The sequence below is a fragment of the Sinohyriopsis cumingii genome, chromosome 1 (assembly GCF_028554795.1).
Source record: "Sinohyriopsis cumingii isolate HCF-2022 chromosome 1, ASM2855479v2, whole genome shotgun sequence".
Lineage (NCBI taxonomy): Eukaryota > Metazoa > Mollusca > Bivalvia > Unionida > Unionidae > Sinohyriopsis > Sinohyriopsis cumingii.
In genome coordinates, this window is record NC_142961.1 from 142,533,877 (window position 1) to 142,558,556 (window position 24,680).

The 24,680-nt window shown below is 35.0% G+C and overlaps 1 protein-coding gene across 4 annotated transcripts in view; it reads right to left on the reverse strand.

Moving 5' to 3' along the window:
• Positions 1-24,680, reverse strand: part of LOC149808046 (putative lysosomal cobalamin transporter) — an 88,203-nt gene that overhangs the window by 61,806 nt on the left and 1,717 nt on the right. For all 4 annotated transcript variants that reach the window (XR_016423926.1, XR_016423922.1, XM_089973002.1 and 1 more), the window contains exons 2-6: positions 20,016-20,192; positions 17,710-17,773; positions 11,765-11,859; positions 5,608-5,675; positions 3,464-3,555 (exon numbers count right to left, since the gene is read on the reverse strand). Coding sequence is in view for 2 of the 4 variants with exons in the window: in XM_089973002.1 (XP_089829128.1) it covers positions 3,464-3,555; positions 5,608-5,675; positions 11,765-11,859; positions 17,710-17,773; positions 20,016-20,192 (496 nt within the window). In the remaining 2 variants the exon portion in view is untranslated. The remainder of the gene's footprint in view (positions 1-3,463; positions 3,556-5,607; positions 5,676-11,764; positions 11,860-17,709; positions 17,774-20,015; positions 20,193-24,680) is intronic.

Sequence of the window (24,680 nt, forward strand, 5' to 3'; positions counted from 1 at the left end):
ATTAATTTATAATACAAATAAACTTGTCTCAACAGTCACCTTTACTTAGCAATCCCCTGTACATAACAGCCATGCTAATACTAATTATAATAGTCAAATCTGTCTCAACAGTCACCTTTACTTAGCAATCCCCTGTACATAACAGCCATTCTAATATTAATTATAATAGTCAAACCTGCCTCAACAGTCACCTTTACTCAGCAATCCCCTGTACATAACAGACATGTTAATATTAATTATAATACAGTCAAACCTGTCTCAATAGTCACCTTTACTCAGCAATCTCTTGTACACAACATCCATTTTAATATTAATTATAATAGTCAAACCTGGTCTGGGGTTATTCAATATTTAAAACTTGCATTTAAAGACAAAGTTTTTGTTCATGGATCAAAGGGAATAGTCATATATGACTTTGTTTGATTTCCTCTTCTTCAGGGGCTTCTCACATAAGCCAGCTGTCTTTTGAACTTCTCACATAAGCCAGCTGTCTTTTAAACTTGGCAAGTTGAGTAACTGGCTAATCCATACATTTTTAAAGCATCCATGTCATGGTCCAATACTAAGAGAAATGTCTGCAATCATACACTGTAATCATTCTAGTATGAACACACATATAAAATACAAAATTGAGCCAAATTCTGAGAAACAAACTATGGGCCACAGTGACCCACTTCTGTGATGAGCTTGTAGTACTTATCAATATGCACACCTCACCAAAAACCTAACCATGTCTGTACAATTAATATAAACATATGCACTAAATTAGCCTCGACCCTGGTGGTAGGCACTCTGAAATCCACTCCCAACCACTGCCTAGGACCTTGAAGGAAAGAATGCTCAAGATGCAGTGAGAATGTAAACATGTATTTACTTTTATCTGTGTGGACACTAATACTGATGCAGAGGATGATACTGAATGCTCAAGATGCAGTGAGGCAGTAAATATGTATTTACTTTTCTCTGTGTGGACACTAATTGTTGTTGCTGTTGTTATGAGGTTTAACACCATTTTTTAGACACGATAGTCTATGCATGGCAGCCAGTATTTATGGTGGAGGAAGAACCTGGGAAAACCCCTGGAAGAACCACCAACCCATGAGAAGCTACCGGTAAGCTTTCTCGCACACCCACATTGGCCGAAGCCTAGACTTGAACCCACGCAGACAGAGGTGAGATGGCAGTGATCCGTAACAGAGAGCACTTTAGACCACACGGCCACTGATGCCAATGATGATACTGCAAGTAACATAATAGTCCTCTTCTACATGATACAGGTGATTTAAAACATCAGGAAAAACACAGTGATGTTGGAACAAGGGTTACCAAGGTGACCATAGCCACCCAAAATTGTTCACAGGCTATTTATTATACAGGAAAGGGTTCCCCTACTCAAATTACAAAAATTTCATGCCTCTGAAGGAACTTTGATGAAAACAAAATTGTTCTGACGTCCATTAGTTCTATTCAATAACTTTAAGTTCTACTAAAAGCATATGCAGAAAATCAGTTATTCAATGAACAAAGATTTCTACTTATCTAACATCTATAAAATTATACGACTACCAAGGCAGCTGAGAGCTGAAGTAGCTCAGCTGGTGGAAAATCAAACTCATAATTTAAGGGTACTGGGTTCAAAACCTGCCCATGGCAGTCTGGATCAGTGGCTTTTTCCCTAGTAGCTAGATCAGCCATTAATGTAATGAAAGTGCCATTTTAGAACCAACCAAACCAAATCAAACTGTGACAAACATTTCGTGAAGTGAGATCAGCAAGTTTTATTTTTGACCAAGTTCATAAGTGGAAAACCCATCTCAATATAACTATTTGTTCAGTACAAGATTTTTATATCAATTTCAAGATGGTCTCTGTGGAAGTCGTTTTGTGAAATCAGACTGGTATTTTTTCAAACAGTGTTGTAGTGAAAACATAATGTCAATATTATGACCATCTATTCAAATGGAGTAGCAATAAAAGATTTTCAAGATGGCTGCCATGGCTCTTATACTGATGGTCAGATTGAATACATTTGCATTCAGGATCAACCACAAATCATAAGAAATCTTTTAGTGAAGACCTATTGTCAATACAACAATTTGTTCTGAAGAAAAAGCAAAAACACGATTTTCAAGTGGGCTGCCTTCACCATTTTCATTAAGATCCAGATAATATACAAATTATTTTAGTGAAAACCCAATACAAATAAGACCATGTGCTTAAAAGAATTTGGAACAACAAGAATTTCTTGATGGTTGACATGGTGGCAATGATCAAGGTTTGAATGGAACCATTTTCAGTTAGGACCAACTTGGTATCATAAGAAGTCTTTCAGTGACATTATACTGACATGATCTATTAAGCAAAAGTTGAGATAACAAGATCTTTTTCAAAAATGGTCACCATGGTGAGCGTATTCAAATAGACATAATAAGTGTTTCAGTGAAAACTCGATGTCACTCTTACATCCTTTCAGATGAAGTAGTTATAACATGGTGATCAACAGAGTCACCTCTACAGCCATACTAGAAAAGAGATCTGGACCATTTCTTTTTGGACCATCAACATATAATGTAGTATTTTAGCAAAAGCCTGTGTAAGTTTTACCATCTATTTCTCATGCAATAAATATTATAGTGAAAACCCCATGTCATAATTTCCATCAAAATATCATGTATTAAGTATTATAGTGAAAAGCCCATGTCATAATTTCCATCAAAATATCATGTATTAAGTATTATAGTGAAAAGCCCATGTCAAAATTACCATCAAAATATCATGTATTAAGTATTATAGTGAAAAGCCCATGTCATAATTTCCATCAAAATATCATGTATTAAGTATTATAGTGAAAAGCCCATGTCAAAATTACCATCAAAATATCATGTATTAAGTATTATAGTGAAAAGCCCATGTCATAATTACCATCAAAATATCATGTATTAAGTATTATAGTGAAAACCCATGTCATAATTTCCATCAAAATATCATGTATTAAGTATTATAGTGAAAAGCCCATGTCATAATTTCCATCAAAATATCATGTATTAAGTATTACAGTGAAAACCCCATGTCAAAATTTCCATCAAAATATCATGTATTAAGTATTATAGTGAAAAGCCCATGTCAAAATTACCATCTGTTCAGAAGGAGCCATCACAACATGATTTACAAGGTGGCCATCTTGGATGTGCAAGGGTAACTATATTCATTTAGAACCAACTACACTTACAGAATGAAACTCTGTCAAGTTTCATGACTTTCTTGAAGTAGTTTTTGAGTAGTAGTTATAAGAACTGCTGAAGGGTGGCAGATGCCAGATGCTGGATACTGCATGCAGGACCATTAGATACGGTTTTTTGCCGGTCTATGACCACGACAGCTAAAATTCAATGAAACTTTAGTGAAAACAACTGTAATCAAATCAGAGTAAAACTTTTGTAAGATGACTAAATCTAGTACATACTTATACTTCCCAGATCGTCAAATAGCATACTGATCTTTTTCCATTCTGTAGTGTTGTCATCTTTGGGCAGAATGCTTCCTGGCACAAAAAACCTGTGAAATCATAAAATGAGTTGTGTGTAAGATCGATTCCCATCTCCCTCTTCGCTTTTGCTACCTGGAGAAGAAACTACAATTTTTCCTCTTGAATCGTAAGAATGCTATTTTGACTCCAGCCAAGAAGAATACAAAATTCTAACCGAAGTTGTTAAAGTGGCAAAAATCTACCATAAAAAACAATGCAACACTTGCAAACATCATAGACCCAGAAAGCTATTGTGTAAGTAGATAGGGATCATATTGTTTGCTTGGAATACGGACCTGTGTATTTGGTCCACAGAAACGTGAACAGCACAATGTCAACTCTGTTATTTACTATAAGGGCAAATCAGGTCAACACTGTGTTTGAAATTAAATGCAGAATGACAAATGTAGATCTTTATATGCTGGACCATTAGGTGATGCTAATTGCAGTCAACAAGAAAAGGCCTGGTTAATAATAAATGATTAATTGGTTGATATACAGGTAAAACACAATTCGTGATACAAAAGTTAATTAACTGATGTTATAAATGTATGAAATCAAGCTCCTATGGTGTTATGTATGTGAATTATGTCATGCAAGGTAGAAAGGTATTGTGTGAAGTGTGTGTCCATCAAAGCAAATATTTTCATATTTAATTCAGTTGTTTTCTGTAATTGCTGAAAAAAATATTCAAAACTATTTATTAACGTAATGAGATCAATAGTCACTACTAATTTAGGCCCAATTAACCAAGTTGGTTGAGTATGCATTATAAAGACATAAATACCATATATACATGCTTACATGTCTAGTTCAACTGCAAACAATCTAGAATTGATCTTCTGTTGCATAATGTGCTGGAAGATCAGGGTCTTTTTGTTCTGCTGATTACTCCTAACAAAATGCATAGACCAAGATCTGCCAGCACAACTGGACTCAACATATAAGTATATAGGGCTCAAATTAGTTTTTATTGCAAATATATTTAAAGCCCAGAGTTTATATGAAACAAGAGCACATCTAACTCTAATAGGACTGGACATATTTTTCGCTGGACAACAAAGAACATTAGAAATTACCTAACACAATTCCAATGATCAATCAAAAGTAAATCAAACTTTGCCAAATGTGAACTCATATATCTCCTTCATTTGCCGTAAAACAATAAACTGACACCAAATCAAATCCTTCATCTGTCATTAAATATTACATACCTAAAACAACATCTATGTTTCATTCTGAGTTGACTTAAAGAATAAATGCATTTCAAACCCTGTCTATTATGCAACCTAAATACCTTTAGCTTTATAGTGTGAATCAAATTCAAAATGACTTGGGATTTACAAAATTTAGATTGAACGCATCTAAGACTATCAGCGTGTGGATGTCATTGAAATAAATACTCTTTCAGTCTGGGTGTGCAATACAAAAATGTGCATTGAACATATGTATTAAATGGCAGATTAACCATGAAAGAATAAGTGGGTAAGAAAAAAGAAATAATGCTTTAATCAACAAGAGGATTTTTAAAATTTGATGACTCATCAATCTCCCTTAAGAATCCACAGAAAAGATTCAATTTCAAAGTTCTAAATTATAAATCATTCCAGATTTCTAAACATTTGACTTAGTCTGGTATGTTACATTTTCTCAAGTGTTACAGTCTAATATTTCTTTGTATTTTGTATAGACTGAGCATTATTTATAACTTAAAAACTATTATTAGTTTGAAATATATTAAAGTTTTCTGTCCTGATAGATGTATAAATATCATGCACTTCTAAATATAAATTTTTTGTGCTTTGAACCAGTTAATTCTGTTTTTTGTTTGTCACTTAAATTTTAATTATTATACAAAATGTATACATTATTTTGCTTCATTTTATCTTTATCCCTTTAAAAGAGTACAGAAAAAATAAGAAACAACACAAAATAAGTATTTATGATGCCTCTGAATGACCTTATAGTGATCATAGAAGACAAAAAATATTTGATCATATCTACTTCTTACTTTCTCATGTTATAAATCTCATAATGCTAAAATATGCAATAGGTTTACAAGGACAAGTTTATCAGCTTACCCAATCAAAAAGAGGGTCACCAAGATGATCAAAAATGCAATACAATACTTCAGTGCACCACAACATCTCTGAAATATTGAAAAGAAATCGCATTTTGTTTATTTTACTGTGAAAGTGCAAATATATTATATAGTATTATAATCTACTGTAAGCATTTCTGTATAAATGGAAAATCCCTCCCACCAAAGAATCTATTTTAAGCACTATTATGGAAATGGAAAATCCTACCTACAGGGTTGCAATTTGCAGGCAGTAATAAGACTTTGATGAATTTGTACCCATCAATTATAATGAAGCTTTCTCTAGTCCACACCAGTGAACATGTTTTATTATTATCTCACATTTTCAGTTCAAAACATGGGTTACAGACAAAATGACACCCTATGGTTACCGAATGAAAACATGGGCTACAGACAAAATGACATCCTGTGGTTACTGAATGAAAACATGGTTACAGACAAAATGACACCTTGTGGTTAGTGAATCAGCACTAAAGGATAAAAATATCTCTTGGAAATGTTTTGGATAAATAAAATGAGGATGTAAAGTTTGATTTACTATGGTGTAAACTTGAAAATTTTAATACTAAAATAAACCACATGTTCTGGTCACAGTGAGATCATACAATCAAGTCATAGCAGTGATACACCAATCAAAACCCTGGTTTCACATCATGTGACTTAGAATAGTAATCATGTGAGATAAACAATCCTGCATGAGTGTAATTTGATCCTACACATATAAGAATGTCAGAAAACAATTAGTAGCCATGCAGTAACTATACTGATTACCCTCATCCAACTAAAGAGGTAGAAGTGAAATTATTGCAAACATAATTGGCAAAAAGTGCAATCTGGGCATAAAAAAGTAATTTATATACTACATGCCATATTTACAAAAAACTGTAAGAAATTATACATTTATTTTTTATACTAACCTGGATCTGCAGCTGGTAAATATTCTTGTTGCAGATTAGTCCAGAATACAAACACAAAACATACTGACAAAAAATAATTTATATACAACAGTCACTTTTAACTAATCCACATGACTACAATCATTCAGCGAAAGTTAGACATGTGGATTAGTCCACAAATTCTGCAATGAGTACAAAAATGTACTCAATCTGAGTGCTGGATTAGAACAGTCATATTCTCCTTTTTAAATTGTAAAGTGCTATTGACTGGTCCTTTTTCTGCTCTGACAAGTTTTGACATTTAAAAAGATCCCTCTCTAACATTTTCAGTCATATAAAACTTGCATGAGTTGCATTGATTAAGTTGGTTTTCACTAACATCTAGTGCCATTTGTTTTAAAAGTAATGACTGGTCTGCTACCTAAATATATCATTTAAATAAAATGAATATGTGAGACAAATTATCAAATACAAGAAAACCCATCTGTCATACAGCTGCTATAAACAGAAAATAAGTAAAACATACAGGTTAACTGATAGGATGGACAAATGTACTCTTGTTCAATTATTTAGTAGTCTTCTTGTTTTAGAAAATTTTCAAATTTATTTGTATAATAAGATGATGACAAAATTAAAAATAAAAAATTACTTTATTGTTTTTTATCATGTACCAAAAAAGTATAATCCATATGCATGCAAGTGTAAGATGTAATTAGGTGAAACAAAGTGTCATAATTAGGCCAAAAGCATAATAGTTGGTATGTGTGTTGATGGTGGTATGTGGTGGTCACTTGTTGCACCTCCACCACAGAAAAACCTTGCTGGTCTGGTCCCCTTCTGCATTACACCTAGGTATTGGAACAGCCGAAAGGGAAAGTTGCAGCCACAAAACCCATCATAACTGACTGACAGAACATCCACAAACCAAACAAGACTGAGGTGGGCAGTTAGTGGTTTCATCTCACTGCAAAGAGATCTACCAATGACTCACAAATCAGATTAAAGAGATCAACAGATAAATGGACCACTTGGTTTTCAAGGCTCTGGAAGATTCCTGACAGAGTCAGCAAGAACATTTAGCCTGCCAGGAATGTGTTTCATCTGAATTGCTATCCTGTGTTAGTAGCACCAGTAGAGACCAGAAGGCACAGATCAGGTCATTTTGGTTCCCAGCCCATTTTAAGGAGCCAGATTATTGCCACAACAGAACAAGGAATGCCCTTCCACAGAGTAGGTCCTTCCAGAAATGAACAAATATTTATCAGCCTTCATTTCCAAAAGGCTGATCATAAGGACCCACTCCCCTGCCCCACAGTAGTCACCGACCATTGTGAAGAAGAGCAACAGGCAGGATCCCCAACTGATACAAACTGCTGTCCAAACAAACCATAATCTCAAGATGGGGGTCTCACAATGGGAAATCCTGCCAAAGGAATGTGTTTCATCTGAATTGCTATCCTGTGTTAGTAGCACCAGTAGAGACCAGAAGTAGGTCCTTCCAGAAATGAACAAATGTTTATCAGCCTTCATTTCCAGAAAGATGATGGTAAGGGCCCCCTCCCCTGCCCCACAGTAGTCACTGACCATTGTGAAGAAGGGCAACAGGCAGGATCCCCAACCGATATAAACTGCTGTCCAAACAATAATCTCAAGATGGGGGTCTCACAAGGGGCATCTTGCCACAAACAACAGAACTCTTTTATCTCAGTCTAGATCCTGACTCTGTATCTATACAACCAGGAAAAAAATGATGTCACCAGAAGTGCCATCATGAAAAGGTGACCAAAGGAGATCAAGTGTGACACTGCACTGAGTAAGTCAAGGAAATCCATTCACTGCTGTAGATTGACACTGACAGCTTGATAATCCATGCCATGTGAATGGAAGGTTGACAAATAAGGTTGAAGTGGGTCATGATTTGTTTTTAATCAGATGAATGAAATGCTGGGAGGGAGGGAGATCTGATTTCTTGCAGCTGATTAGCACAGTTGGGAGAAACAGGAAAGGTTATTCATTTTCTGCAGTAAAAATGAACTTGGAGTAGGCATGAATTGGTATATAGTTCTTTTCATGCAATTCAGAGAAACTTGTGTGAAGCCACACTGATAGGCATATAGAAGTATGTGTCAATCAGACTGAGATTTCTTGCAAACTCATCCTTTTAATGAAAATTCACAGACATGACACCATCTCCATTTTGATTGTTTGGCATGGCTACCACTGAGTCAGGTGATATCTGATATGATCTTTCTTTAGGCTTTTGGAACCAGAAAAGCCTGGAGTAAATTCCCTGAGAGTTCAGTTAGTGAACTATCTCTACTGTCTCTTGCCATGTAAAGAACTGACCTCCTTCATGATGTTCTCCATGAACTGTTTGGAACATATGTCATGGAAGAGGAAGATGTCACTGGCAAATGTTGGTGAGCTTGGGAAAGGATATACATTGTTTCCTGTTCCCTTTATTATTTTACCTCCAAAACAGATGGGCCTGTTGCTGCTGGAAGTTAGATTATAGTAAAAAAAACATACTGCTGCTGAATGGGATTTATTCTTCTCTTTCTCTGCCTGCAATCAACTTTCCACTAAGGCTAACACTAAGGTTGGAAAGCCAGACGGCAATGACAGCAAGACCAGTATATGGTGAGGCTTTAGTTAAAATGAACAGAGAAAGGCATATTGTCTCAATAAATGATGTTGGTCATGGAGTGATACACCACCCAATTAACCAGTTACATGATGCAGCCTGTGGACTCCCACACATGCTCAGTTGCCTAATATTTTTAGCCAGATGAATAATCGCATATGGTGCCAAGTTGAGCACTGATAAGGTCACCATATTTTGCAACACAAAAAACCCTGAGGTTATTATTGTCAGGAGAGTACTATATTATTACTTAAAGCACGGGCCTAAGGAGAATTACTAACGACGTTATATTACAAGTTTTATTTATTTGTTTTTATTTTATTTAATTAAATCAATATTTGTTTCATGTCAGGATTCGAACCTGGATCCTCTGCTGTGAGATATGGCAACTATCGCCTGCCTGCATATTCCGGCGTAAATACTACCATGGCTATCAAGACATCACCTCGTTCCAGTGTAAATACTACCATGGCTACTGAGACAAAAGACCCCAATCTACTTTACAGAATTCTCGGGTTGTCATGGTCACTACCACAATATTCAGAATAGGCTCTGAATATCCATATCATCTATCTCAAGTTGGAGGAGAAAGACCCTGACATGAGGTTGTCTGAAAACAATGTCCTGGAATTCCTATGGTGTTGGATTTTATCAAACAGATACTCCGAGATGTCCTTAATCTTCACTGACTCCAGCTGGAAGGAGGGCATTTCATCCTTATCCTCAACAATGACAAATGCCTTGAATTTATATTCTTGGCTTGTAGAAGGCAGTATTGTTATTCAAATAGTGGCAGGATATGGTTAATCGCTGCTGTAAAGCTTAACTCCATTCACCCCATATCTGCCAACTCCAAGAAGAGAAAGGTTGTAATCAAAATAGCCAAAAAAGTGTAATCTGAGCATAAAAAGTGTTTTCCATCCATTACAAGTTATAATTAAAATAAACATTCTGAAGAATTTTTTAAAATATTTGCTACTAACCTTGATATGCAGGTTAAAGTTATCACAAATGGTCTAAATCTATATGGATTAGAACCTGAATACAAAAATATATTGACAAATTATATACACAACACACACTTTAACTAGAGTGTTAAACTTTCCACTGCATAATTATCAACTCAGCTCCACAACTCCTCCAATAAGCAAGACAATGTGCTCAACCTGAGTGCTGTATTACTCTCCTATTCTTTTCTTACCTTTGCAAAGTGCTATTGGTTTGACCTTTTTCTGCTTCTAAACATTTTAAAGTTTAAAAAGATGTATCTCCTCTAACATTTAACCAAATATGCCATCAACATCACCAGCCTACATACATGATTTGTACTGTTGGGATGGCTGGATGAACAGAGAGACCAGCTATGAAGGTCCATTAAGATTTCATAAGTTGGATAGTATGTAGCTTGTTAGTGTGACCTACACCTCTCATCATTAGCCTAACTGAATGGCCAACTAGCTATACAGTCTGCTCAATAACTGGAGCAGCAAAGATGGCTGGTAATACACGCCTATGAGGTCAGTACCCTACCACAACTGCTCAGATTAACAGACCCTACAGTAATGCTCAGACATGTGGGAATGACTTGTACCCACTGGGCTGACAAAAAGTGGGGGCATAATCTCCCACCAATTCAAGTCAGGATTTGTGAGACATGATGAATGGAACTAAAGAAATTCCCCAAAAGACAACAACTTCAACATCTCCTGTATCATCGATTGAGTTGGACTTGACCCATCATTCTCAGCTCTTTACAATTTTCCTGGACCTAGGCACAGTAGACCAAATTCGCTCCAACCATGTCAAGCAAATACAGAACGGTAAACTTGAGCATTTAGTACTAGGTAAGCCACATTGTACAGTGTGACCTTAAACTTCATATATTTACAGCACCTGATCACTGTATCTGATATGAGAAAAAAACAGGAAGCAGCAACCCCAAAGCATCAACTATCTCAATAACTGTACTCTTGTTATTAACACAAGCACATGCACAAACAACAAGTATCAATGATACTATGTGCGAATTACCAGGTCATGAATACAAAGTCCACAAATTGCAAACATGTACATAATTATCAAAGAATATTTAAAAAATAAAGGTACCAATATATTATGGTAACCAAAATAACACTTTGCCAACTAACTGGTACAATAATAGAAGATCTAGACGAGTGATCCAGTAATATTCATACCATAGCAAATGCTAAAACTGATCAATAGCCACTTCAAGGGAAGCCACCAAGTGAAGGAAAAAGGAGGTACTGTGGTAGAGTTTCTTTCCCTTTACCTACGATATACTGGTGGGAAAGACTAAAATTTTCATCTTTCCTTGAGGGGAGAGGAGGTGCTTGTGGAGGTAACAGAGTTTATTTTTGATAACATTAATATGATCAGGAATTGTATTTAAGGATTGACCTTTTATTATTTTATGTTCACTGGAGTATGAACCGCAAAAATGCTGTGCAAACTGTTTTGGGTGTATTGCAGTTCTAAGTCTCTGTTTTGTGTGTATTGTACTCTAAGTCTCTGTTTTGTGTGTATTGTACCTCTAAGTCTCTTCCTAAGCAATGAGGATATTTCATATTGCTACTTACTGTCTTGCATGTGGAGACTTCATCCCGCTCTTCATAGAAGAAATACATCAATGGTAGCCACACAAACAGACAGAAGGTGATCAAGCCATACAGTGCTGTAATGCAGATGAAATATACGGTACCGACTTATGTATCAATTATGTAAAACTACAAACAGCATAGATCTGAACCTCGGGGTTTTCTGTAAGCATAAATTGTGAAAATTTCCACAAATTACAAGAGCAGAAAGTTATGTTTACACAAAAGATAAATAACTGTAAATGACGTTATGAACACATATCAATATTCACATAACAATCACTGACAATATCAATGAAAGGCAATATACAGCTCCCAATATTGTGTAAAAATGTGGACAGCTTGTGCAATGATACAAAAGTGAACAGGTAAAACTATCATGTCTATTCTTACTGTTAAGATTAAATGAGACTAACTAAACATATCCATGAAAATATGAGAACAAACTAAACATATTCATGAAAATATGAGAACAAGATCATCATATGGGAATGTGAGAAAGATTCTTTACATCTACTTCAGTTGATCTCAAATTCTAAAACTTTAGACCTGAAACAATTGTCTTTGTTGTTGTTGTTGTTGTTGTGGGGTTTAACGCCATTTTTCAGCACACGATAGGCTATACATGGTGGAGGAAGAACCCGGAAAACCCCGGAAAGAACCACCAACCCACGAGAAGCTACTGGCAAGCTTTCTCACATGCCCACATTGGCTGAATCTTAGACTCGAACCGCCGCAGACAGAGGTGAGATGGCAGTGATCCGTAACGAAGAGCGCTTTAGACCACTCGGCCAAATTGTCTTTGTAATTAAAGTTTAGTCTTCTGGGTGTAATTTTCAATTTCATATGAAAACAAGAAGCCCAAGTGGTCATGAGATCACTCACCTAAGTGACATCTGCTTAACAGCCCAATACAAGAGCTATTGGTCAAGAAACCTTGCCCATTAGGATGTTTCTAAAGCTGTTGATTGAAAATGTTATGAAAACAATTCTTTTCAAGACCTCACTACTTTCTGTATCTTAATTGATATTTGATGGCACATTTATCCAATAGTGAAGGACCTTTTATGACATTATGCTTTCTGTCAAATTTGGTACTGGGAATACATCTGATGAAAACCTGGCATCATCTATAGATATAAAAGTTCATTATGTCAGGGTGCTTTCAAGCAAATTTGATAAAATTATGTTAGGCTGTTTTCAATTAGTCCTTAAATCTTTTCTTTTTTAGTTTTAGTAATGGTGGCTGTATTTGTGCTTATTGTATCTATTTTCATATTTGATGGCACATTTATAAAAAACTAGAAGGCCTTTATGCCACGATACTTTCAGTCAAATTTTGATCAGTTCTACAAAGTAGTCTCCGAGAAGTCATTTAATAACTTTTCTCTTTTGAACAGTTTAATAGCCTTATTTGTACAATCTAAAAGCAGGGATTGTCTCAAACTACAATTTTTTTCCCTTATTGGTGACAAAATATACCATTTGGCGATTTTTTTGGCAACAGCCTTTTTGGTTGTTTAATTTGTACATACAATCATGGATTTGGAGTGGAGAAATTCAAAGGGACAATGAAAGGAAGCCACAAACTTGGCTACACAATGCACTGGAATCTAACTGTTTCATAAACAAATCCTTTGTTCATATTGACAAACCCATCTTGCACTGTTACATCCTAATCCACTTATGCTGACATCTGGCCTGAGTACTGTATGCTGTGATACACTCAATCATGCTACTGGACTATACCTACATTCGACCGACCTCTGAAGACGTGAACAGAAACAGCTACAATTAATTTAACAGCCAATCATTCTGTTGTTTTTTTTTTTAAAAATATACCAATAAAATAGTTTTGCTGAAACTTCAGAGAAAACTGATTACCTTTGAAGTACTGATTGCTGTGTATAAATACAAAGCAAATGGAAAAAATCTCAATCAGAATTATATACTGTCATCAGTGAAACTTTATCATGGGTAAACAAAAGTTTACCACGTGTTCACTGTCACATCCTAAGAGTAAATTAACAAAATTAACAGCATTTGGATTTAGTGCAAATTCATCAGACAACACAGTCACTGAACCTAATATTAAAAATGGCAGTCCAACATCATCTACATGTAGTGATGGTAGTAATGCTTTAAGTGCAACACCACATCATGATGAACAGGTCAAAAATTCCAGAAAATTTCTAGACAGCTAGAAACTTGTGCATCTATGGTTAAGATATGATACAAAGTTAAAGCAGATGTTTTGTGATATATATATATATATATATATATATATATATATATATATATATATATATATATATATATATATATATATACACATATACATACATATATATACACACACACACACAAATAATATATATATATATATATATATATATATATATATATATATATATATATATATATATATATATATATATAGATATATCAAGGCAGAAGTCGTCAATTCATTTACAAATGGCTGTCATATTTTGAAGAAGGAGTGTGTCATGAATCCAGGCAGGGTAAGTAATATATGTTAATTTTGCTCATTGATCTTTTCCTTTAGCTGTCACCGCTCCGGTGGCCTATTGGTTAGAACCCAGGCCAAGTCATACCAAAGACTTACAAAAATGGTACTAACAGCTGCCTCACTAGGCGCTCAGCATTATGAAGTTAGTGTTAGGAATGGTCGGCCTGGTGTCAGGATAATGTGACTGGGTGGGACATCATGCTACATGTCTGCAGCATGATGCCCCAGTGCTAGACATCACTATAAACTGCCACACTGCACACATCGTAGCAATATGACTGAAAAATTGTTAAAGCTACGTTAAAAATCTGAACCACACACACTCCTTTTGCTGTCAATCCCGTGTTATGACTGCAGAGACCAAAACTACGCAACAAGAAATAGCAAAACAAACAACTTTTGCATAATTAAAAATAATTCATTTCTCAAAATACAGGAGTGAAAGAATTAAATTAACTTACAGCATGGTGAATGAATTCCTAGTTCCTAAAAGTCCTATCAATTCAAATAGTTGCAAGAAATCTGAATAAGTTCCAATGAATGAAAAATGCCCCTTCTGTGTTGAAGTTTCAAATGTACATAAAGAATTAATTAATTCCCAAGGAATTCAAATAGTCATTGAATAAATTTAGTTAATACCATACAGTACAGTTATTCTAGCGTGTCATGCAAAAATTAATTTATTTTCAAAAGCCAAGTCAGGAGATTGAAGATTGGGACTTGACATCAAGAAGTTTTTTTGTGGTATATTTAAGCACCATTTTCACTAAATATTCTCAGATTTTTCTCAAAATACAGGAGTGAAAGAATTAAATTAACTGAATTAAATTAAATTAAAATTAATCAGATTTTATTTACACATGAAATTTTCAAAAAGGATATGCTGTTTCTCCATGTGGAGTGCCTTATTTGCCCCCCCACCACCACATATACCCATTTCATATTCTATACAATAGTTGAAAGTTAGACTTAAGCCTCTTCGACATACTTCAAAGAAACCGCATGTTCTACAGTGAGTGAAAGCACATGCAATTGATTGACAAATAAACCATGCCCTTTTTTGTTATATCTAAAAATCCCTAAAATGAGTGTGAATTTATGCTTATATATACGGTACATTAATGCCAGTTGTTAAATTGTGTAAGTTTCATTGGTGGGAAAAGAGATCCTATTTTGCTTGCTGAGAAAAATTCTACAGGATTCAGTGACCATTCTTGGGATTTAGGAAGCAATTCACTAAAAGCAAAGCATGTAAAGCACGGCAAAAATAAATTTCAGAAACTCCTGGTTGACCAAGATGTACTTTGTGCAGCTAGCCATAAAGGTGGGCCGGGAGGGATTTAATTAGTGAATGCATGAAATTGATTGTCGCATTATACGCCACTTACATTGCAAAGTACGATCACAGGGTTTTATAATTAACATGTCATTAACTAAAGTTCCTTACTATTATTTGGAAAATAATATACGCAATATAGATTTGCTTAATATCTGATGTTTCTATTTAAAAAATGAGTGAGATACTGTAGATTTCAGAAAAGTAGATATTTTACATTTGATAATGCACTTTTTCAGGTGACAACAGTCATACCTATGCATTAACGGTGATGAGGGATGCAAAGACTATGGAAGCAGCAAAGACCGCTGCTATTAGTAAAAGTAAAAATGCGATTATCAGTGCCATGAGGAACACTTTCTTTGTGGATCACTACAACCTGGCCAATACAACTGTTCCAAAACTGCACCAGTTGTGTATCACACAGGTATTGAGAATATTATATTATAGCTTGTTAACAGTAATATTCTATGGATTTAAATGACAGTAACACAGGGAAAAACACGTGTACAACCTTAAAATATTTAATGGGATGTTACATCTGTTGTACACTGTGATTGCTGCATTAATCAAAACTTATTGCTAAGTATGTATATTTTTTGTTAAGTATATATATATAAGTATATTAGAACATGTATAATTAACATAAGTAGAACATGTATAATTATAAATGAAATATGGATGGCACAAAAAATTAATGATTAATGATTATTTCCATTTCAGGGCACCACCCAACTCTCAGACCTTAAAGCAGATGTGCGCACATTGTATGACAGTCACAAAAGCACTAGTGAGTTTCAGCAGTCGTTGGCTGATTAACAGTTGATGAGATGGTTACTCAGATCAAGGAATCTTGTGTTTACAGTATCATGCTTGATGAGAGCACAGATGTTTCAGCAAATCAGAATTTGATTGTTTATGTTAGGTACTTAACTAGTCTGGCTGGTAGTGTTTAACCAGTTACACAATTTCTAGGTATTCGTCAGCTTCAAACTACAAACGCAGAATCTATATATTCAGAGTTGTTAGGTTTAATTAAGTCATTTGGTTTTATTCTGGACAATCTGACTGGTGTATCAGGCAATGGTGCTGCAGTCATGTTGGGTTGCAAAAGTGGTGTTGTTACCAGGCTGAAGGAGGCTATTAAAGGTTTGCTTGCAACTCACTGCATTGCACATATGTTAGCTCTTGATACAGGTGCTGCAGCTGACGAGGTTAGATACATGGTCAAGTTTCAAGAATATAATGAATAATATGTACAAATATTTTGCATATTTCCCCCATAATAGGTGTAGGCCTGAGGCTATTCAGTCAGTGTTGGAGGCTTCTCACACTCGCTTGCATCAGGTATTCCACACAAGGTGGCCGAGTTTTGAAGGTAGTGTGCAGGCAGTTGTTGATAATTTTCCAGCCCTAGTTAACTGCTTACAACCCCAACTGGAGTTCCCAAACCAGGAAAGAAAAGGAATCTTACTGGATACGCTGCCTTACACAAAGAAGACTAGAAAAAGACAACCATGCACAAATAAAATTATCTTTTGCAGATGACACATTTCTTTTTAAATAATTCTCTAAATTTGCTTAATAGTCTATGACTACTATAACAATGAAATATCCAGGATATAATCTTCGCTTACAAAAATTTACATAAAATAACATGTCATTATGGCTCATCAGTTTCTAGGTCAATACAAACATTTTCCAGTATCAGCAACAAGCTGAAATAAACTAGTTGAAACATAATAAAGTTAAAAGGTTTAATTCCTGCAGAAACAGCCATGTAAAATTTCACAAACATATCCATATTTCTGTTTTATTTCTTTGTCTTGTCTATGTTTTGTATTTGCCTTTGAAAAAGGCTCATTAAAGAGCTGAAAGCACTCAAGCTAGCTAGATACTAGTTTCACAATGTTCGTTGTTAGTTTATAACATTTACCTTAAACAATCCCTGAACCACGTGATCCCTTGCTGGATCCAGTTCACTTGAAAGGATTGTTATTTGCCATATGACTTGTATTCTTTATATATATATATACATAAAAGGTACATTAAATTACTTACTGTAATATCCATACAGCACAGATCTCTCTATGTAATTTCTTACTTCATTATCTACAGCCCAAGCCTGTTGAGAAAATAGTTGTTAACAATGAATTAATATTCCTATCAACAGAAACATATTTGTAATTGCTTTTCTTAAATGCGTGCTCTTATGCTGGAGTTTGAAATTTCAGTCATATTCATAATTTTATTGACTTAATCATTTGTATCAATTATTTAATAATAAATGCTATCCTTCACTGGCTTCATTATGTTTATCAGGCACCTCATTAAAGGCTGTCCAGTACTCACCTATTTCTAAGCCAAACATTATATTACAAAATTAAGTTGTGACATTCAAGGTAGTCATACTGGCCCAAGTATGGCAATATCAGTCCGAGTCTGGTTATATCAGCCCATGCCTGGTTATATTTGTCCAAGTTTGGTCGTACTGGTCCAAGCCTGGTTATATCAGCCCAATGCAACACAGAGAGATCACAAGATATGGGCCAATATGACCAATATAAAGGACAATACCAAAACACACATTAAATTACATTTTTGCATGATCAACTAAGATTAATATTATAATAACATCCATATTTAACATTACTACAAAATATACACACTGCTTGACTTGTGAAATGCTGTGAAAACAACCCATACAATACCATGATAAAGCAGGCTTTATGATGGGCTTTTGAGGGGACCTTATACAATTTATTCTGAAACAGAAATGTCACATTTTCTCGTTTTGTTAGTGTTTACATCTCTTCTAATCACTGTGGCTGCGGAGGAGTTGAATAAAAGTGCTGATGCACTTCCGTAAAGATTCATCAGGCTCTTGGCAGTTTTGAGATCTGTCAGATTGGTATCCCACAATGGTTGCCTTCACTTCTGATTAAATATTAATTGTTACAAAATGATGACTGAAAGGATCGGCTGTGGGGATCTAGTAACCTCCAGTCCCTGACCGGTTTCGTTACTATTGTAATATCAGAAGGACTAGATCTGGTTGATACATTTCTTCAAATAATCACTTTATCGTGTCAGTGAGAGGTTTATATACGCCTTTGTCTCTGGTGCCACTGATGCAGCTGGTTTTGCTAAATGTTAGATCATGTGACAACTGTACTGATGAGACCTATCCGGGTTTTGAATAATATGATTGTCTTGCAGCCAGGATTCAGCTAAACAGTGGATGAAACATACTGATAAAAAACTGTTTTAAATAGGGGTGACTGTATCCACCCAGCAAATGGGAGGGTACACCTCCACATCCTTTCATTTATCACTTCCTATAAAGTTGCATCTCCTTAACCACTGTACAGTAGTGGCAAAATCCTGTTCACGTATTTCAAATTCTGGAGACATACTCTTAGCCTAGTGCTAAAATCTGTAACTTCAAAACTTGCTTATTAACAGAGAACACGCCACAACTTAAATTAATCCACCAAATGATGTGTGACATCCATTTATTAAACAAACCAATAATGTTTCTCAAAGAAAAATAGTTTAAATGTATTATTTAGATAAATACCAAATCGCTCAAAACATAAATAAATAAGATAAATAATTAATGTTCACCCTACAATGACATGTTACTGCAATGGAACACACTTGTACCTAACATCTAACTAACACACGTTTAAGATTCACAGCATGAAGCCCCATACAAAGCTTGCTTTGCAATGGTAGCACATGAGATGCCTTCCAACTTCTACACCTACTGCATATATTCAGTCCAATCTACCAGTGCATAATGTGCCAGCCTGACTGATCAAGGTCCATGTTCTCTGCATTTAGAACTGACTCATAAGGGGCCATGAAGGGCAAATGTTCCAAGGCGCTTGCCTTTTAGAAATCACACACATCTCACCTCTGTCTGCATGAGTCCGAGTCTTGGCTTGACAAATGTAGGTATGTGAGAAAACCTGCCATCAGCTTCCCATTGGTCAGTTGTTCATCCTGTGGTCTTCCCTGATTCTTCCTCCATCAAATATACTGGCCTCCATGTATAGCCTATCACTTGTTGAAAAATGGTGTCAACACGTGTGACTCATTAGCGAGTACATTCCGTAGCATGTTCGTGTGCATGAATTAATGTTTAATGGCACGTAAGCACAAAAATGACCATATGGTACCAAAATTGAAAGTAAAGTTCAAACAATGTCCAATTTATACACTTTGAACTATTAACATCATTCCTATGCTGACATGTATTTCTGTTTTTACTAATTTTATCATGAGGGGTGTTCGTCTACTTTGTAATCTTTTTCACATTTTCAAAAGAGACTATTGCATATATAGATCCATTTTACTCGTACCTTGAAAGTTCCATTTGATTCTTTCATGTAAGAGACCAGAAAGACATCTACTGGGATTAGTCCTGTGGTCAGAAGGGTGATGCTCAGGGCTATAATAGCGGTGATGGTTGTTGATAACTCACTGTCATGTTTGCTGGTGAAATACTTGATGTAGCCGATGGAAAACACCAAAATCAGCTGAAAATACATCATGTACTCAAATATTACAATATTTATTCTACGACTGCAGAACGACTAAAATGGACTGAGTTACACAACAATTGTGATGAAACGGTTTTTGATGAACGTTATTTTCAAACAGTGATGTAGCTACCAGTAGCACCATTAAACATCTTATTACCAGTATTGTGCTGGTAGTTAACTTGCTTCATCCACATTTATGACTACATAAATGAATACAGCTCTCACTCACTGTAATGTGGTTTTGGGACTCCATAGCTACAGACCATGCCATGTCCTGAGCCATAATACGAAAGTACAGCATTATAAACTAAACCATGATACAGCATAAACTGTTTATGTGACCAACTACAGCATAGCAAATGATATGATTTTTTCAAAATAAAATTGTTTTATAGAGGAAACAAAGATTTACAATAAAGCTTTGTGATATTTTCTTTCAACCCTGTTGTCATAAATCTGATAAACCAATTCATATACAATGGTTTAATTTTGTTTATGGTGTACATTATAATTTTTAGTGGGATTGGTTGTTATAGCCTCTCTTGCCTAGCACTACGAAATAACAACAATTAACATCGTTCAACTTGTACTCTGTGATTAATTTTACTTATTTACAGCAAACAGTGTTAACTTTCTTAAGTACTCATGTTTTTGTGTTGTTATGATTGTGGTGTTGTAATTATTCTTTTGTGGCTACCATTGAAAAATGAATCAGTAGATTCCAGAAGTGCTTAGGCTGGTTTTGCACCAGTTTTGCACTGTTGTTTTAAAACCAGTGCAATAGGAAACATGCATATTTACTTTCTTGGCAGTCCCATCAAAAGAGTATTCATCTTTGTGTAACAGGAGGTTTTTGTCACTACATCTTTAGATGCCAACTCAAGCTGGTGTGCAAAGCAGTGAATACTCTGTAAAGCTGGTTGGATACTTTTCAGTTTAGATAACCACTCCAGCATTTTTGTCCATCATTACACTTGCTCCGTCACTACCAAATGCAACAATCTTGTTCTGCCAATTAGCGATTCCAACATTATCCAGTGCAGTGGTGATCATCTTCAGGATCCCTTCAGCATCTACCTCCTCTACACTATCAATTGCTAGAAATGATAATTTAATCTCTCCTCCTTTGCAAATTCTTATATATACAATTTCCTAATCCTGAACACATGGGCTCATATTGTTGCTTACAACTGATCTGTCATACATGTACTATATCAGTAGTTATTATATAGTACATGTATGACAGGTCAATTGTAAGCAACAATATGAGACCCTGTGCTCCTGAACTGAACTGTCAGTACAACCGTTGCACACTATTGCAAGAAACCTTACTTCATTCACACCTTTGACAAATTTCTGTCTTTCGCTTTCAGCCATGTAGTGAATAAATGTAACAACCTGTTTATCATTCCTGTAAGTCTCTCCAACATCAAATCCTTTCATCTCATCCAGCTGACACATACAAAATCAGTGATGGGTGTTCTGTTCTTAATGATAGCATGTGCATTTCTAAAGAAATTAACGAGCCAGTCAAACACATTCCATTTAAACTTTCCAAGATCTTACCAGCGGCCAATTCTTCTGGAGGTATCTGCATAGCTGCTTTTCTCTCTTAACTCTTTTGTGTTGCCCACAGCCTTCATGTACATTTACCGATTCAATTTTAATGTTCAAACAACCTGTAACAAAACTGGATGTTTTCTCTGTGTTTGTTTTTGCAAATTACATATACCAGTTATGCCGCATAACATTCCGTATCTTTTGTCCATGTCTTCTGAAATGTTCAATTACACTTTTCCTTATCATAAGAATTAGTCCTCTCTTTTAGGTCATTTTCATTCAACTTTTGCTTTTTTTCCAGTGGCTGAACACCTATAAAATGCCACATTTTGCCTGTCTAATAAGGAGGGAATTGTGCCTCATTTTGAACTAAGAGATATCACAGTATAGCTGATGCAAATTATTTAAAGTAAGAAAAGAAATGGCACAGTGTCCTTTATATAAGAAAGTCAGAGCAAGAAACACATGCCTTTGTCCCCCCCCCCTCTAAATTAAATGGCCTCTCCCTAAGACTTGACTTCAGTGGATGTTCTGCATGATCAAAGCAGAGGCTATTGTAAACACTGTTATAAAATATTAGCATCAAAAGATAATGTTAGTTTCAGCTTGGAAAAGGTGTATTCCCATCAAACGAGGCCATCTGATGCGATGCACTGTATTTAACAGCTCCAATTATGGTCTCATCATTAATAGCATAAGTTTGGTAATTGCTCCTAATTAATCGGACCTCAATGTATTGTTTAAATTAATAATAGGGCAGAAAATGTTACAATCTAAAATGCCCATGCTCAGAGATTTTAATTTCCAACAAATGTACAGCATTCTGCTTGGATATCTTCACGTGTATTCAATTATTTGTTCACTCTTGTAAGGGAAAAACTATAAAAACTATTCTTATCATCATAGACAAATAGTTGTATGGAAAGGATGTATCAATAATGTAATCGTAATAAACTGATCTAATTCTTATAATTAATTTAGATGCAATGTAGAATATGTAGTTTGTGACTGTTGGAGCATTTGGAGAGCGAGCAAAAAATAACAACCTTAAACAAAAACACATGCAAACTAATTTCTTTGAATAGTTCTTTTGTGTGGTATACGGCTTTGTAGTTTGTTACTGTGGTCGAGTGAATGAAGCATAATACCACATCATTTTTTCATTTGTTATCAGATTAATTAGGATCAATTACCAAACTTCCATTGTTAATGACAGGACCATAATTTGCGCTGTTAAGCGAAATGCACAAAATTGGATGGCTTCTTCTTATAGAAACGCACCTCTCTGAGGCAAAAATTGACTTCATCTTCTCATGCTAATATTGTATGACTGTGTTTACAATGGCCACTGCGTTGATTCTACAGAACATCTGCTGAAATCAAGTCTTTATTAGGGTATGGCATAAACAAACGCTGACTGTTAATAACCAAAACTTACTAGCCCATCGGACTATTAACATTATAAAAGTTATTAGTTTAGCAGGAAATCTAATAGCCTCAGACTAGCGGACTACTGCTAATTCTGAGCCCTGTATTAGTACCCCTACTTTGTGCATGGGGTAATAAAATGTTCCTATATTTATCAACAAAGCAGCCGGGTGTGATTTACACCTAGAGCTTTTTCAGCATATTATCAAAATCTCTTAAGATATTGCATACATATCTTTAAACAAATTAAGCAGTCTTCTTATTTAACACCACTACTGCCAAATTTCACAAAAGACATGAGTAAAATAGCATTTATAGTCTTCACACGTTCTGTCGGGTAATCTGCCAAATTACCAAGAAAATCTCATGTTATCTGTCATGGCTAGAGTATACATACCATTACATTTTACCATATATTATCAAAAGCCAAACTTCCAGACAAGCAGAACTTTAATGTTAGTATTCTCACACCTTCACAACTATTTGTGCCCCACCACCAATTTTAAAAAAGAAAAGGCACCAAGGATATGAAAAATGTACAAAGATCAGTATTTTTACTCAATGATTTATAATATCTAACCTGATTATTGCCTGGGTATCTCAAACACTGTCAACTTCTTGGCATATTTAATCAAATGAGAGGAGTTTCTTTAGCAACACAGTCACCATATTTGCTCTTTATATTCAAGCAACAGATGTGATGTAGTTCAACATCTTTGAAAATCTCAGTAACTAAGTAAATTTTTTATTTATATTTGTTTGAATATGTGTATACAATATTTCCTCCTATTTATTCATTCAATTTTTATTAGAAATATTAAAACTAAACATTGCAAATATTGCATATAGCTTACAAATTTTTGCTGAAATAGACTATTCTAAAAACTATAAATGGACAGAGAACAGTCTTGACTGCTTCTTTACGTTGGGATCTTTGATTTGCGTTGAATACAAATTATTCAACAGTGTTAGGGACCACTTGGCATCAGTCAGGTTAGAAATTCTAAATCAATGAATGAAATGATTAGGTCAATGAATGAAATGATTATTTTTTCTGTATTTCTTTTTATGTCCATTATGCTTTCATTTTTAAAATAACTGATGTGTAAAAGCAAATGCGAGTGCATGCCAGCGTATGTGAATAGCAGAAGTATATTTTTTACTGGTGTCATCTTTTTGTCTTTGAAAACAGTTTTATTTGCTCCACTTCAAGGTATAAGATGAATTTGTAGCCTTGACTATATCAACGCAATGACATTGTAGCTATTGAACAGAAATGATGTAACTTAAGAGTTACTATAAACACCGAAATACACTGAAAAACCAAAATACACATGTATTTGAATGTTCTCTGTGTATATATCAGTGTACACACAGGAAATATGATTTGTTTTTGTTTGAATAGTAATACAGAGCAAAATAAAATATTATTCAAGCAATTTTGATATGAATTATTTGCTTTTCTCCTAATTATAGCACTCGTCAATCTGCTGT